The 15,414-nt window shown below is 49.1% G+C and overlaps 1 protein-coding gene across 2 annotated transcripts in view; it reads right to left on the minus strand.

The window, feature by feature from the left end:
* Nucleotides 1-2,500: 2,500 nt before the first annotated feature.
* LOC118696560 (puromycin-sensitive aminopeptidase) overlaps nucleotides 2,501-15,414 on the minus strand; it is a 34,421-nt gene continuing 21,507 nt past the window's right edge. Inside the window, exons 9-23 of one of the 2 annotated variants that reach the window (XM_036398749.2) lie at nucleotides 15,109-15,223; nucleotides 14,391-14,555; nucleotides 13,590-13,694; nucleotides 13,273-13,333; nucleotides 12,490-12,599; nucleotides 11,733-11,796; nucleotides 10,929-11,068; nucleotides 9,792-9,926; nucleotides 9,015-9,234; nucleotides 7,631-7,773; nucleotides 7,264-7,320; nucleotides 6,878-6,985; nucleotides 5,965-6,120; nucleotides 5,798-5,845; nucleotides 2,501-3,137 (exon numbers count right to left, since the gene is read on the minus strand). In XM_036398749.2, the coding sequence (XP_036254642.1) occupies nucleotides 2,985-3,137; nucleotides 5,798-5,845; nucleotides 5,965-6,120; nucleotides 6,878-6,985; nucleotides 7,264-7,320; nucleotides 7,631-7,773; nucleotides 9,015-9,234; nucleotides 9,792-9,926; nucleotides 10,929-11,068; nucleotides 11,733-11,796; nucleotides 12,490-12,599; nucleotides 13,273-13,333; nucleotides 13,590-13,694; nucleotides 14,391-14,555; nucleotides 15,109-15,223 (1,780 nt within the window). In that variant the 3' untranslated portion in view covers nucleotides 2,501-2,984. Of the gene's footprint in view, nucleotides 3,138-5,797; nucleotides 5,846-5,964; nucleotides 6,121-6,877; nucleotides 6,986-7,263; nucleotides 7,321-7,630; nucleotides 7,774-7,901; nucleotides 8,045-9,014; nucleotides 9,235-9,791; nucleotides 9,927-10,928; nucleotides 11,069-11,732; nucleotides 11,797-12,489; nucleotides 12,600-13,272; nucleotides 13,334-13,589; nucleotides 13,695-14,390; nucleotides 14,556-15,108; nucleotides 15,224-15,414 lie in introns of those variants that run through there. The other variant, XM_036398750.2, reaches the window with a different exon arrangement.

Raw genomic sequence — 15,414 nt, forward strand, 5'->3', positions numbered from 1 at the left:
CGCCCCGGCTCCGGTGTCCCCCGAGTGCCCCCGGGACGGGCACCGCGGTCCCTCCGCAGCCCGGTGTGTCCCCAAACCGGGTGACACCGGCACAGCCGAGGGATGCGGGAACGGGAAGGAAAAGGGAAAACGGGACAGGTGGAGAGCGGCGGGTGATAATTAACGGGCTGTAACGGCGAGTGGCAATTAGTGACACACAAACCGCAAACACCGCGGGGACAAGCGACAATTACCGGGACACAGCCCCGGCCCCTCCCGCGGCTGGGAGGCACCGGGAAGGGCCGGGAGAGGCGAGCGCTGCCCCGGGCGGGGGAGCGCCGGGCTCGGCCCTGGCATCGTCCCTCGCTCCCGGAGGATTCCGGGATCCCGGAAAGGGACGCGCTCCAGAAACGGGATCCGAGGGAATTCGGGGAAAAGGAGGCGCCCGGCGGGGAGAGGGCAGGGTCGGACAGGGTTTGGGGAAGGAATTCCTGCTTGGGAGGGAGTGATCGGGCACTGGGACAGCTCTCCATGGAACGGTGGTGATCCGAAACCTCCCGGAGCTCCAGGAGTTCTGGGTTGGATCCGTGGATCCCCCCTTGGATCCCTCAGGTGTCCCTGGTGGGGACGCTCCAAAATCCCGTGGGCAAAATCACGGCATGGTTCGGGGGGGAAGGAGGTTAAAGCTCATGCAGTGCCACCCTGCCACGGGCAGGGACAGGTCCCGCTGTCCCCGGCGCTCCAGGGCTGTGGCAGCCACGATTCCCTCCTTAATTACCACAATCCCCTCGTTAATCACGCCCTGAGCCCCATCTCAGCCCTTTCCTCACCGCAAAACTCCTCTGTCCTTGTCCTGCCCCTCTCCCCAGCATTACTTTGTCACCCACGATAAAAATTAAGGTTTCCTATGGAAAGGAGTGATCCCGAAGTTCCTTTAACGGGGATGCAGCCCAGCCCGGCCCCGTTTGCTGCTGCGGTTGCTGTTTCTGTGCCGGTCCCACGCGGATGCCCCGGCCCCGCTCGCTCGGGGTTGTTTTCACTTTGTCCGTGTGCAGGCAGCAGAAGGGAAAGCGGCTTAGCCTGGGGCAGGGCTGGTGCTGACAGCAGCGAAATTCCCGAGCCAGGCTCGTTCCCAGCCCGGCCTGGGCAGTGCAACCGGCCGAGAGCTCAGAGCCTCAACATTCACAATTCCGGGGCGTTTCCCCACCCTGGAAGCGCCTCCACGGCGTTATTCCGTCAACTTTGCGCTCTTCAATACTTTATTTTTATTCACAGCTTTTTTCTTTCCTTTCTCTGCTAAGTCGTGGGCAGTTCTGGAGTGCCTGAGGGTGGTTTTTGTTCACATGGCACAAACTCTACCCCAGTGGCACAGGACGGGTCCTGTAAAGCGGCACCTTGGCCTCTGCTGTCCCCTCACAGCTTTGGGTCACTTCAGGCTCCAAATAAACCCAGCTTTGGGTCCATTTCAGCCTTCAAACAGAACACAAGGTGAGGACGTGAATTTCACATTGACATTTTTATTAACGCCAACTCTTTTAAATCTTTTTTTTTTTTCTTTATTTTGTACTCTTTTTTTGCTTGTTTTTTTTTATTTTTTGTGGGTTTTTTGTAATCTTTTTTTTTTAAACAATAGCACAAAAATGTCTCGAGGGGAAGCAGTCTGACAAGTTAAATCTGATGACCTTCTGAAAAAATTAACAGTTAAGCCACACCAAATACGAATTCCTGTTAAAGAAAATAAGGAAAAAGGGAGGAAAAACCAAAAATAAAAAGCTGGAACTCCAACCTTTGTGTATTAGAGGGTGGCTGGTTAGTAGGACCACGTTGCTTTGGGAGGGGATGATGGCACAGCTTCATCATCATCATCATCATCATCGTCATCACTGATTTAAGGCTTCAGAATCCAAATTTCCAGGGCAATGATGGAGAGGGAGGAGCAGGAGCAGCTGGATCCTCTGGAGGGGAGCAGGGCAGCCCTGCCCCAGCAGCAGCAGCAGCAGGAGCGGCCCCGTCCCCCTGCGCGGGGAGAAGGGGCCAGGAGAAACGGAAATGAAATCAAACTGCACGAACCTTTCTGCTTTAATGTGGCTCTGAGAGGAGTTTCCTTTACAATCCCGAGCTCTCCTCAAAGGACATCAGCGACAGGGGTGGGGGCACCCAGGAGAAACAGAACAGGGGGGTTGGGGGGTTTTGGGGGGTTTTGGGGTTTTTTGGGGTTTTTTTGTTGCTGAGAGGTAACACAAAAGGGAAAGGGGAACCCTACTATCCTTGGGGTGGGGAGGGTTCAGGGACATCTCCCCAAAACCTTGCACAGGTTCTGTCCAACCACACCTGCCTGGCCCCGGGATCTGTTCCACACAAGGCTGAGGCCCCACTCCTGCCTCAGGCTCTGCACTGACCTAAAAACCCCTGGTTTCCTTTTTTTGGGGGGAGGGAGGGTGTAAAAAACAGAACATCTGTCAATAAGTGTCAGGAAAGGGGAGGGGGGTGTTAAATATTTTAACCACTGACAAGGCTTGAGGAAGTTTCACAGTTTTGTTATGCTCTATTTTATTACTATCATATTTACAGATTTTTCTCTCTCTTTTTTTTGTATTTTTGTATTTTTTTTCTCTCTCTCTCTTTCTGCAGAATCGCTGATAGATTTTTTTTGTTGTTGTTGTTGCTGTTGTTGTTTGTTTTTTTTTTCCGAACAGAATTTTCCCAAATTCTTGGAGTGTGTGAGCAGGAACCGATTAAACTCTACATTCACGGTCCAATCCCCACGGGCTTGAGGAGGAGGAGGAGGAGAAGGAGGAAGAGGAAATAAACAAAAAAAAAAAGAAAAAAGGAAAAGAAACCAAAATAAAAAAAGGGGGGGAAAAAAGGAAAAAAAAAAAAAAAACCAACAAAAAGAAGGGGAAACAAACCAAAACCAAAACTCCCAAATTCTTGGCATGTGGGTCATCGGTGGGGGCTCCTCCCGGTGCCCGGGGCTGCGCTGGGGCCGCTGCGGGCGCGGGGGCTCACACGGGGGCGGGCGGCGCCCGGCGCTGCTGCAGGAAGTGCTGGATGCTGTCGGCGTCGCGCCGCAGCCACGCCGCGTTCAGCAGGATGTTCTCGCAGCACTGCTGCACCGTGCGCTCCGCCGACGGCGCCGGGTGGCTCTCGAAGAACGCCTGCGGGGACAGCGACAGCTGCGGACACGGCCGGGGACCCCTCAGAGCGAGCGGGGCCTTGGGGCGGGGCCGATGGAAAATCAGCCAGGATGGGGAAACGCCTACAGGGGTGGGGAAACACCAGGAGGAAGGGGGGAACACTTCCAGAGGTGGGGAAACGCCTACAGGGGTGGGGAAACACCTGCAGGAATGGGGAACACCTACAGGGATGGGGAAATGCTTCCAGGGATGGGGAAACACCAGGAGGAATGGGGGAACACTTCCAGGGATGGGGAAACACCAGGAGGAATGGGGGAGCTCTTCCAGGGATGGGGAAACACCAGGAGGAATGGGGGAACACTTCCAGGGGTGGGGAAACACCAGGAGGAATGGGGGAACACTTCCAGGGATGGGGAAACACCTACAGGGGTGGGGAAACACCTGCAGGAATGGGGAAATGCTTCCAGGGATGGGGAAACACCAGGAGGAATGGGGGAGCTCTTCCAGGGATGGGGAAACAGCTACAGGGATGGGGAAACTCTTCCAGGGATAAGGAAACACCTGCAGAGATGGGGGCTCAGTCCAGCTCCTACCCTGCACAGGATGATGATCCCCACAGTGCCAGCCTGTCCCTGAGGGAATTGCCCCTACAGCCCTGAGGGAATTGCCCCTACAGCCCTGAGGGAATTGCCCCTACACCCCTGAGGGAATTGCCCCTACAGCCCTGAGGAAATTGCCCTTACAGCCCTGAGGGAATTGCCCCAACAGCCCTGAGGGAATTGCCCCTACAGCCCTGAGGGAATTGCCCCTACACCCCTGAGGGAATTGCCCCTACAGCCCTGAGGAAATTGCCCTTACAGCCCTGAGGGAATTGCCCCAACAGCCCTGAGGAAATTGCCCCTACAGCCCTGAGGGAATTGCCCCTACAGCCCTGAGGGAATTGCCCCTACACCCCTGAGGGAATTGCCCCTACAGCCCTGAGGAAATTGCCCCTACAGCCCTGGAGCTCACAGGGAGCATCAATTCAACCCCTGGCCCTGCTCAGACACCCCAAACCCCACCCTGGCCCCATCTGGACACTTCTCCAACAGCTTCAGATCAGCCCTGGCACCCAAAACTGCCCAGAGGTGAAGCCACTCTGGAAGGTTTCAGGGTGATCCTGAGTTTCCAGTTTGGATGGACAGTGCCCCCAGGCCCAGGGCAGTGCCCCCAGGGGCTGGACAGTGCCCCCAGGCCCTTTCTGGCCAGTTCAGTGCCCTCAGGCCCCATTCAGTGCCCCCAGGCCCAGTTCAGTTCCCCCAGGCCCCATTCAGTGCCCTCAGGCCCCGTTCAGGCCCCCAGGCCCCGTTCAGGCCCCCAGGCCCCATTCAGTGCCCTCAGGCCCCGTTCAGTTCCCCCAGGCCCCATTCAGTTCCCCCAGGCCCCGTTCAGGCCCCGTTCAGTTCCCCCAGGCCCCGTTCAGTGCCCCCAGGCCCAGTTCAGTGCCCTCAGGCCCAGTTCAGTGCCCTCAGGCCCCGTTCAGTGCCCCCAGGCCCCGTTCAGGCCCCCAGGCCCCGTTCAGTGCCCCCAGGCCCCGTTCAGTGCCCTCAGGCCCCGTTCAGGCCCTCAGGCCCCGTTCAGGCCCCCAGGCCCCGTTCAGGCCCCCAGGCCCCGTTCAGGCCCCCAGGCCCCGTTCAGTGCCCCCAGGCCCCGTTCAGTGCCCCCAGGCCCCGTTCAGGCCCCGTTCAGTGCCCCCAGGCCCCGTTCAGTGCCCCCAGGCCTAGTTCAGGCCCCCAGGCCCAGTTCAGTTCCCCCAGGCCCCGTTCAGGCCCCCAGGCCCCGTTCAGGCCCCCAGGCCCATCTGGCCAGGGCAGTCCCGGTTTCCCCCAGCAGGAGCAGCTCCCAGGGCTGCTGTGACTCTGCATTTTCCAGGGCCGGGGAGCCCAAGCTGTCCCTGCCTCCCTCCAAGCAGCTTTCCCCAGCACTTGGCAGAGCACCTCACACCCTGCAAGGTGACACTGGGGCTCACAAGTGGGAAATTCCCCCTCAAAGGTCAGGAATTCTCTTGGAAATGAGCTGGGAGTTAATTAGGGGTGGGTTTCCTGCTCAGTGTTTCGCAAACAAATAAAATAAAATAAAATAAATTCTAGTGCAAAACTTCTCTGTATTTTCTACTATTAAATCTTTACTAAGAAAAGTCACTAAATGATAAAAAGCACAGAGCCAGTTCAGGGCTCAGCTGATCTTTGGAATTACAATTCCTCCTCAGTGTTTTCCTAATAGGACAGTGCTAATTAACAGATTAACAGCCCTATTTTAAAGTTTCTTCTTCCAAGATGTTCTTGGAAAAATGGGGGGAAAGAATAAATCATGAAATCCACACCCACTCTCAGAGCTCTACCAATGATGGAGGTTGGGATAATTCTGAATATTTAAAAGTTTTCTTTTTTGGGGAGGCTCAAAGCTGCTGCCAAACTCTGCTGGATTTTATCAAAGTTGAAGTCAATGAAGAAAAAATCAGTGGAAATTCCAGATTACTTCCAAAATGCTGATTTAAGGCATTTCAATCATATTTTATCCAACCTAAAGAGGGGCAGTTTGGGCACAGAACAACAAAATCCACCAGGATTTGATTCTTCCAGCCAGAGCACCCCAAGTTTATCAGTGACTAATTAATCAATTCTTTAATTAAAGTTTCTTACCTTCACTTCTGCAGCCATTTTATCATTTGCAAATCCATCCACTGTGAGCTGAAGGGAGGGGAAAAAAACCAACAAGAAATTATTAATTAATTATTAGATTAAAGGTGAGATTCACCATTTCCAGTGGCAGATGGGAGGGAAGGGCTTTTCCTCAGGGCCCCACGTACCTTTATTAATCTGGATATTAAGAATCCACCTTGGTATCGATTATAAAGCTCCTCCCAGTTGTCCCTTACGAATTTCCAAGCAGCTTTCCTGCCCTGTTTGCTGCCTCCAGCCACTCCTCCAATCACTGACACTGTGTCCTGGGGACGTACCTCTTCCTGGGGAGGGAAATATTCTCAATATTCCACATTTTCCCAACAATTCCAGCACCTTGGCTTGAGGTTTTAGGTATTTCTACAGCCAATCTGTCAATTTAGGCAAATTTTTTACCCCAAAATTTAATGTGCAACTCAAAGAGTGAAGGAGAAGCAAATCCCTGAGTTATTCCCAGGTTACACCCGCCAAAAAAAAAAATCTTATTTTAACTGAAGAAAGGAAAGATGTAGAGAGATTATTCTGGCTCTTTGGTAAATTGAGAGGCCACACTGCATTCTGGCTTCCTGGGAATTGGTGCTGGAAGCAGAGCAGCACCAGGAAAATTGGGATTAATTCCCACAGCACCAGGGAATCAACTGCTCTGAACACACAGAATCCCCACAGCAGCTGCCTCCAAACAGAGCAATCAGAGTTTTCTTAATTTGAAATCAGCTCATTCAGAGGTTTTTTTTTAATTTGGAACCACCTTACTCAGATTTTTTGTTAATTTGGAACCAACTCTCTCAGATTTTTGTAATCTGGATCCAGCTCTCTCAAAATTTTGTTAATTTGGAACCAAGGCTCTCAGATTTGTGTTACTCTGAACCAACTCTCAGATTTTTCTTAATTTGGACCCAGCTTGCTGAGATTTTTCTTAATTTGGAATTTCCCCAAAACTCTGAAGGCCCAGCTGCAAGCCTGACCCGGGAGGAGACTCCTGCAGGTTTAGGCCATGCCCAGGGCGCTCCCCAGGGAACAGCCCAGGGGAAGGGAACTCACTGAAAGTGCAAAGGTGAGAACTTTTTGGATCAGCTCTGGCTGGGAGATGGCCCCGAGGACGCGCTCAATCCGGTTCTTCTCCTCCTGCATGTCAGCCTGCTTGTGCAGCTGCAGGGAAACACATCCAAATATTCATTCATCATTAATCCCACGCCTAATGAGCCCTCTGTGGGTGCCAGAGCTGCTAATTACTCAGCAAACCTAATCAGGGACAAATTGGCCTGGCTGGTGGCGCTGTTAATTCCAAGGAACAAAGTGATTTCCACCGGTTTGTATGAAGGTCAAGCAGCACAGGGAGAAATTCCCAAGGGAATTGGGTGTGGATAAACCCCAGCCCAGAGGGATTTTTAGGGGGAAATGTGGGGTTTTGGAGAGTGAGCACCCACCTTTAGCATGGTGTCCAGGGTGGAGCTGTCCCCGTGCTTCAGCACAGTCACATAGACCTGGGAGAAAATCGGAAATAAAACCATCACACTCTTGGAAAAGCAGCAATTTGTATGGAATTGGGCTGGAATTCCCACATCTGGAAGCACCAGGGCTTCAACTCTGCATTGGAGAGATGGAGTTCAACTCTTGGATGTTTTCCTCCGTTCCAGGAGAATTTTGGCAATTCCAAAAGCGGAAAGGCCAGGATGACACAAGGAGGGACGCTCCCATCTCCCAGCCTGCTCCCCTCTCGTTCCCCACCCTCTGGAATCCACCTGCCAGGGGAGGGGACAGCCTGAGGGGACCCCCAAGGCCCCCAGGACCTACAGGACTCCTCAGGTCAGCAGACAGGACGTGCTTCCCCTCCACGTGCTCCTTGAAGCGGCGCCGCGCCTCCTCCAGCGTCGCCTTGTGCCCGGCTTTCCCCAGCTTGCCCAAAACCAGCCCCCTCAGCAGGGCATCCAGGTGCCCTAGGAGAGAGAGAACACGAAAATGGCATTGTTTGGGAGCTTTCCCAGTTTTCCTAAGGCCAGCCCCCTCAGCAGGGCATCCAGGTGCCCTAGGAGAGAGAGAACACAAAAATGGCATTGTTTGGGAGCTTTCCCCAGTCTTCCTAAGGCCAGACCCCTCAGCAGGGCATCCAGGTGCCCTAGGAGAGAGAGAGAACACGAAAATGGCATTGTTTGGGAGCTTTCCCCAGCTTGCCCAAAACCAGCCCCCTCAGCAGGGCATCCAGGTGCCCTAGGAGAGACAGAGAACACGAAAATGGCATTGTTTGGGAGCTTTTCCCAGTTTTCCTAAGGCCAGACCCCTCAGGAGGGTCTAGGAGAGAGAAAGAACACAAAAATGGGATTATCTGGAGCTTTTCCTAATTTTCCCAAAACCAGACCCCTCGGGAGGGTCTAGGAGTGAGGAAGAAGAGAAAAATGGGAATATTTGGGAGACAAAGCTCAGCATTGAAGCTTTATTGCAGCTGTGTGACAATCCCTGAGGACATGCAGAGAATCCAGGGGTGGTCCAATGCCTCTTTCAGCCTCACTTTCCTCCCTTCTCTCCCCCAAATCCCTGATAATTTATTGACACAAGATTCCCAACTCCATAACTGAATTTCCCAGAAATTTTCCCCCAAATCCCTGATGATTCATTAATACACAAGATTCCCAAACCCAAAACTGAATTTCCCATCATTTCCTCCCAAACCCCTGATGATTTTTACTCAATCCCAACCTGGATTTCCCATCATTTCCTCCCAAACCCCTGATGATTTTTACTCAATCCCAAGCTGGATTTCCCATCCTTTGCCCCAAACCCTGATGATTTTTACTCAATCCCAAGATGGATTTCCCATCCTTTGCCCCAAACCCTGATGATTTTTACTCAATCCCAACCTGGATTTCCCATCCTTTGCCCCAAACCCTGATGATTTTTACTCAATCCCAACCTGGATTTCCCATCCTTTGCCCCAAACCCCTGATGATTTTTACTCAATCCCAACCTGGATTTCCCATCCTTTGCCCCAAACCCTGATGATTTTTACTCAATCCCAACCTGGATTTCCCATCATTTCCTCCCAAACCCTGATGATTTTTACTCAATCCCAAGCTGGATTTCCCATCCTTTGCCCCAAACCCAGATGATTTTCACCCAGCCGAGTTTCCCCTCACTGATCCCCCCAGCCCCAGCAGGTTGCAGCCCCAGCAGACTCTCCTACCCTCTCCAGGTTTGGGGTCCCAGCCCAGCCTCTCCCCGATGGGGGAGAAGACGTCTCTGACGAACACCTGGATGTCCTCGTAGAAGTCTGTGTGGGACAGGAGCGTGCCCAGGATGCCCAGGTTGCAGCTCAGGTCGCTCCACACGGTGTAGTTGGGCTCGTTCACAAACGCTTCCATCACTTTCAGCACCTCCACGGTGCTGATGATTCCAGCTCGGGCCTGGGGAGGAGACAAAAAATGAGATTAATCCCATTTTTATTAGCTCAGCACATTATTTTATTGATTATTAAGGAAAAAAAGGGATTAATCTGATTTTTTATTTGCTCATCAATTTATTTTGCTCCATTCCCTGAGGATTTTCTCAATCCCAAAGCATTTTCTCTATACAAGAGGATTTTGCCCCAATCCCAGAGGATCTGGCCCCAGTCCCAATGGATTTTTTCCCCGGTCCCAAAAGATTTTCTCCATCCCAGACGTTTTTCCTCCAATCCCAGATGACTTTGCCCCATTCCCTGATGATTTTTTCTGCCGTTTCCAGATGATTCTTCCCCATTCCCAGGGGATTCTGCCCCAGTCTCAGAGGATTTCCCCCCTCATTCCCAGATGATTCCCCCCCGTTCCCAGAGGATTCTGCCCCAATCTCAGGTGATTCCCCCCCGTTCCCAGAGGATTCTGCCCCAATCTCAGGTGATTCCCCCCCGTTCCCAGAGGATTCTGCCCCAATCTCAGGTGATTCCCCCCCGTTCCCAGCTGTTTTTCCCCGTCCCAGGGCTCACCAGGGAGAAGAGGTCGTTCTGCAGCCCCAGCCTGTCCACGGGGGGCAGGGACAGGTCCTTGATGGCTGGGATGAGGCTCTCGAGCATGGCCGGGCTGTACTGGGTGCGGTAGAACCCCACCGTGCCCAGGTTCAGCTAAAGCACAAACACCCAGGGGCTCAGCAGCAAGCAATCACACAGTTCATAGCTGTTTGTGGCTAAAGTAGGGTCTGTGCTGGTGTAGATTTCAATAAAATTTGGTTTATGTCTGTATAATAAAATGTCATTTATTGTTACGTGTGATTTTATAAAGTGTGATTTATATTAATATATAGTTGTGTGTATGTGTCTAAAATGTCTTTGTATCAATTTATATCTATATAAAATATGTATTTGTATTTATACTTATCTATCTAAACTTTCTATTTATAGGCATTTATTTAAAAAATCTTTGTATCCATATATATTTATCTAAAATATCTTTATATTGTTATATATTTAAAATATGCCTTTGTATTTATGCATATATATCTAAAATACATCTTCATATTTATCTAAAATACCTATGTCCATATATGTGTTTTATATATGAAAAGCATATGTAGGAAAACTATATACAGAAAACCAATATATTAAATTATGCATTAATATATATATATGCATATACAAATTATAATTTTTAAAATAGAAATATTTAAATAGAAATATAGAAATATATTTTGTATTCATTAAAATAATATAATGCATAGACTTACATATATAGTTAAGAATTTAAATATAAATTTATTATAGTAAGAGAATATATTTAATACATGGCATAAAGTATATAATGATTGTAATAATAATAATTATTATGGTAATGAGACAATAATACCATAACCATAATAACAATAATTACAATAATAATAATAACAATGACTAAAAAAGCCACAACACCTCAACTCAAATCCTGCCTTTAATTTCACTTTTTTTTCCAGGTTTGAATTCTCAAAAAACTGCAGTTATGTTGTCGGAAAATGGGAAAGAAAGGGGAGGAATGGGAACCAAAACTGCACAGCAGGACAGGGAAGAAAAGGAGGTTTTCCAGAGGAAAACCAAAATTCCAAGGCGGAAGGGAAATAAAAGAAGGAGGAGGAAAATGAAAATTTGAGGCCTCACCTTGACCCACTGCTCTGGCTTGGTGTCCTTCAACACCACGGTGAGCTCGGGTTTGTCCATCAAAATCTGCATTTTGGCACAGCTGGGGTCCTCGCTCGTGCAAATACTGATGGGCACCATCCACATGGGGAAATCCTCCCCTGCAACGGAGGAAAACGAGGGGGAAATTGGGTGCAAAACACTGAGAAACAGCTCAAAACCAGCCCAGGCTCAGCACTGAACGTGAAATTGGAAAAATAAGGTCCAAATCTGAAACGTCCGTTTTTAAAAATCTGAGGGACAATGACAGTTTTAATCTGGAGTAAAATGTCAGTTTTAGAGTTGAAAATATGAGGTAAGTTACAGTTTTAGAGCTAAAAGCCCCAAAATCTTTAAATCGACTTTCAAGCCAAATATTTTAATTTGGATAAGCACGGAAGGGGAGTGGAATCAGCGCTGAAATCAGTGGTTGTGCCCACCTGAGGTGTTTTTATTTCATTTATTTCAGCACCACCACAAACCAGCTGCTCCACAGCCCCTCAGAGGGCCCCGGCCCTAAAACTGACATTTTTGAAGGAATTTTGAGACAAGGAATTCTGCTCTCCATGCCAGGATATATGGAAACCACAAGTGGGAAAGGCCCAAACTTGGATTTCCTCAGATTTCCCCACCTGGATCCAGGCAGAGCACAGGCCTGGGGCTGTTTCAGCTCCCAAAATTGCTGATTTTGGATGAAAAACAACGAAAAACCAACAATATCCCTTCAAAACTGGGATATTTTGTGGTTTTATGCCCACCCATTCCTGCTCCCAGCCCTCCTCTTACCAGTATATGGTCCACTGGCACAGAATTTCTTCTGGACCAACTTCAACACTTTGTCATCTTCTTGCTGAGGGGAAAAAAAAAATCAAAAAAGAAAAAAAGGCAAGAAAATGAGAAAAGGGGGCGATTAGCACGTTTCATTTCAGTCCCTGTGTGTCACTGCCCTCTGCTTCACGGAATAATTTGGTTTTTCCCACCAGAAAAGGCTCGAGCAGGCGCGGCCTGGATCCGCGGCCTGAGGGCAGCCCCGGCCCCGGATCCTCCCTCGCCCTGCCAGCCTGGGCAAGGAGCAGAACTGCAGGGGAATTATTCCCTCCCTGCACAAACGGTTCCCCCCAAAGGCAGCAAACCCCAGGGATCCAGGGAGTTTTGGGATGAATCCGCAGGGATTCGGCACCTCCCGCCCGTCAGAACCAGAGCTGAGCCCACGTGGAGCCGCCCCTGACCCGAGGGAGTGCCCAGAATCTGGGAATATGGTAAAATCTGATCTGAAATTAAGGCACAAATTCAATTTTTACCACCCCTAATCCAAGGAAGTGCTCTAAATCAGGGAATATTGCTAAATGTGATCCAAAATTAAGGCACAATTCCATTTTCACCACCCCTGATCCAAGGGAATGCCCAAAATCAGGGAATATTGTTAAATCTGATCCAAAATTAAGGCACGATTCCATTTTCACCACCCCTGACCAAGGGAATGCCCAAAATCAGGGAATATTGTTAAATCTGATCCAAAATTAAAGCACGATTCCATTCTCACCTGTTCAGCCTCCACGTAAATGAGTGGAAATCCCATTTGTTTGGTCCACGTGTTCATCACAGCAGCAATGGGTTTGCCACTGGCTTTTTCCAGGCTTTCCCAGAGATCCTCTGCAGGAGAAAAGGATTTGAATTAGGTTTTATTAGGGTTAGCATAGGGAAAGTTGGGTTCTTACTTCACCTTTTCCACTTTTGTGTTTTGTTGAAATTTAACAGACGACAGGCAAAAAAAAAAAATGGAAATAGTTTAAACCTCCTCAGGAAGGAGAGAGGGGAAAAGCAGCTTCTTTACTGCTAAAAAAACCCAATCAATACACGTTGTGATACAAAAATTAACATTAAATATTAAAAGAGAACAACATTTCCCTTTAGGTTTTTTATGTATTATGTCAAAAATCGCTGACCAAACACCACAGATTGGATTTGGCTGATGGAGCTTTGATGTCCCCACTCCCACATTTGTGCCTGATCCACAAAAATAGAAGGTTTAAAAGCAAAAATATCAGACTTTGACCTGTTTAATCACAAGATCAATACTGCAGAAGGCTCTCTCGGCAAACCAAAGAATATTTGTAAGATATTTTTCAGTCATAACTGAAAAAGATCTTACAAATGTTGGAGATCACCTCAGCCACACACTCCAGGGACAGAAACTCCCCAGGCACGCAGGGCATGAAGCTGGGAGCAAGCCAGGAGTTTCCAGGAATTTCAATTATTTCAGGTGCAAAACCAGCAGTTTTGAGTCCAAAAATAACTTTTGTGCCCATCCCAGTGACCCAGTTACCTGTGGCAGCATTCCTCTGCTGGAACTTGGTCAGGTACAGGTTCATTCCTTTCCGGAAATCCTGGGAATGCACAAGTGCAGATGTCACAGGGATTTCCCATCCTCCCACTCTGCATTTATCCCCAAGAATCAGGCAAGGAATCTTTAATATCACCAATTCCTTCTGTATTTCCCATCGTTATTTTTTCCCAGATAAGTTCAAACAGAGCTTGAAGTGGAGAAATTTTCAAAACACAGAACAACGTCATTTTTTTTAAACCCCGGTAATTTTAGCTGTTAAAAATGCCCTGAAAAATCTCCAGTTCCCATCCCTGTACCTCATCCCCAATGTAGTCGTGCAGCATCCGGATCACAGAGGCTCCCTTGCTGTAGGAAATGGCATCAAATATTTCATCCACCTCGGAGGGATGGCCCACACTGACCTGTGGGAAGCACCACAACCCACAGTGAGAAGGATCTGGGCTGCCAAAAAATTGCATTTTGCTCGTGGCAAAGTTTTAGAGTTGAAAATCTGAGGGAAAATGTCGGTTTTAGAGGTGAAAAAGTGAGGGAAAATCAGTTTTAGGGGCGAAAATCTGAGGGATTCTTTCCTCTCCCACTGCTGGATTTGCCTGAGAGCAAACTCTGCCCCCAGACAATGAAAATGCCCCAGATATGGCTGGGTCAGGGCTGGTTTGCAAGTTAAACATGGTTTAAGTTATGTTTTGGTGCTGGATCAGATAAATTTGGGGATCTTCCTTCAATCCTTGGCTTCCCAAAAGCAGCAAATCTTTTGTTAAATTAAGATTAGGATTATTAAATCCAGGAATAGCGGGCAAGGCACGCTCAGGGAGTAAATCGCTCTAAAACGCCCTGCTGGACAAGGTTAATGCCCAAAATTTATTTCACCAAATATTTTGTAAAACATTAGAATCCACAGGAATTAGGTCTCTAGGAATTAGATCTTTAAGATTTAGAATTCCTAGCAATTCCAAGGGAGCTTTTTGGGGCAGAGGGAGAGCAGAACCCACAGAGCGCAGCCCCAGCTGCGGATTCCGCTCGGCTCGGCGGCCACCACGAAATTCCCTTTTTAATCACAGGGAAAAAGGGGGGGAAAAGGCCGGGAAATGAGGGCTGACCTCGATGGGGTGGCTGTTGTCTAAGGCATCGAGCTCCTGGGCCCGGGTGTAGTCAGCAGACACGAACTGGGTCCAGATGTCGTACTCGGGGAAGCAGTGATCCACGCACAGGTACTCGATCCACGAGGCAAAGCCCTCGTTCAGCCACAGGTGGGTCCACCACTCCTGCAGGGGCACAGAAACCATGGATAAAGGGCAAAATCCACTGGGAGCACTGAATTAGTTATTTTAACACGGCGTGCTGCTGTTTAGGGGCACACAAACACATGTTCTGGGCGGGATACGAAGGAAATTTAAATTAAATAAGGGGATTTTGGAGGTACCATAAACCACCATTTAAATATTAAATTTTGTTGTCACAGTGTGCTGCTATGGAGGGGCACCCAAACACAGATTTTGGGCAGGATACGAAGCAAATTTAAATTAAATAAGGGGATTTTGGAGGTACCATAAACCACCATTTAAATATTAAATTAACTATGTTATCACAGCATGCTGCTGCTTAACAGCATCTAAACTCAGATTCTGGACAGGATAGGAAGCAGATTATTTAAATAAAAATGAGATTTTGAAGGGTCAACTACCATATACCTCCATTCCAATATTAAATTAACTATTTTAACACGACGTGCTGCTGTTTAGGGGCATGCAAACCCTGATTTTGGGCAGGATAGGAGGCGGAGTGGAACAAAAAGTGGGATTCTGGGGGCTGAGGTACCATGGTGACGAGGTTTCCAAACCACTGGTGAGCCAGCTCGTGCCCCACCACCAGAGCCACCCACTGGCGGGACGAGGAGCAGGAATTCTTGGGGTCGATGAGCAAAGCAGTCTCCCTGTGGTGGAGGAGAGAAATCAGAGCTCAGCACGGCGGGGACGGCCCCAGGAGGAGAAAATACCACAACCCAAAGGAGGTGAAATTACCTAAGAGAGGAGAAAACCCCCCAAAAAACCGACCCGAAATTTCTCTCAGTGTAGCCACGGAATTGTCAGGGTGAGTTCCACAGCTGCTGCAATGCTTTGGAGC

This window comes from Molothrus ater, chromosome 27, assembly GCF_012460135.2.
Source record: "Molothrus ater isolate BHLD 08-10-18 breed brown headed cowbird chromosome 27, BPBGC_Mater_1.1, whole genome shotgun sequence".
NCBI lineage: Eukaryota > Metazoa > Chordata > Aves > Passeriformes > Icteridae > Molothrus > Molothrus ater.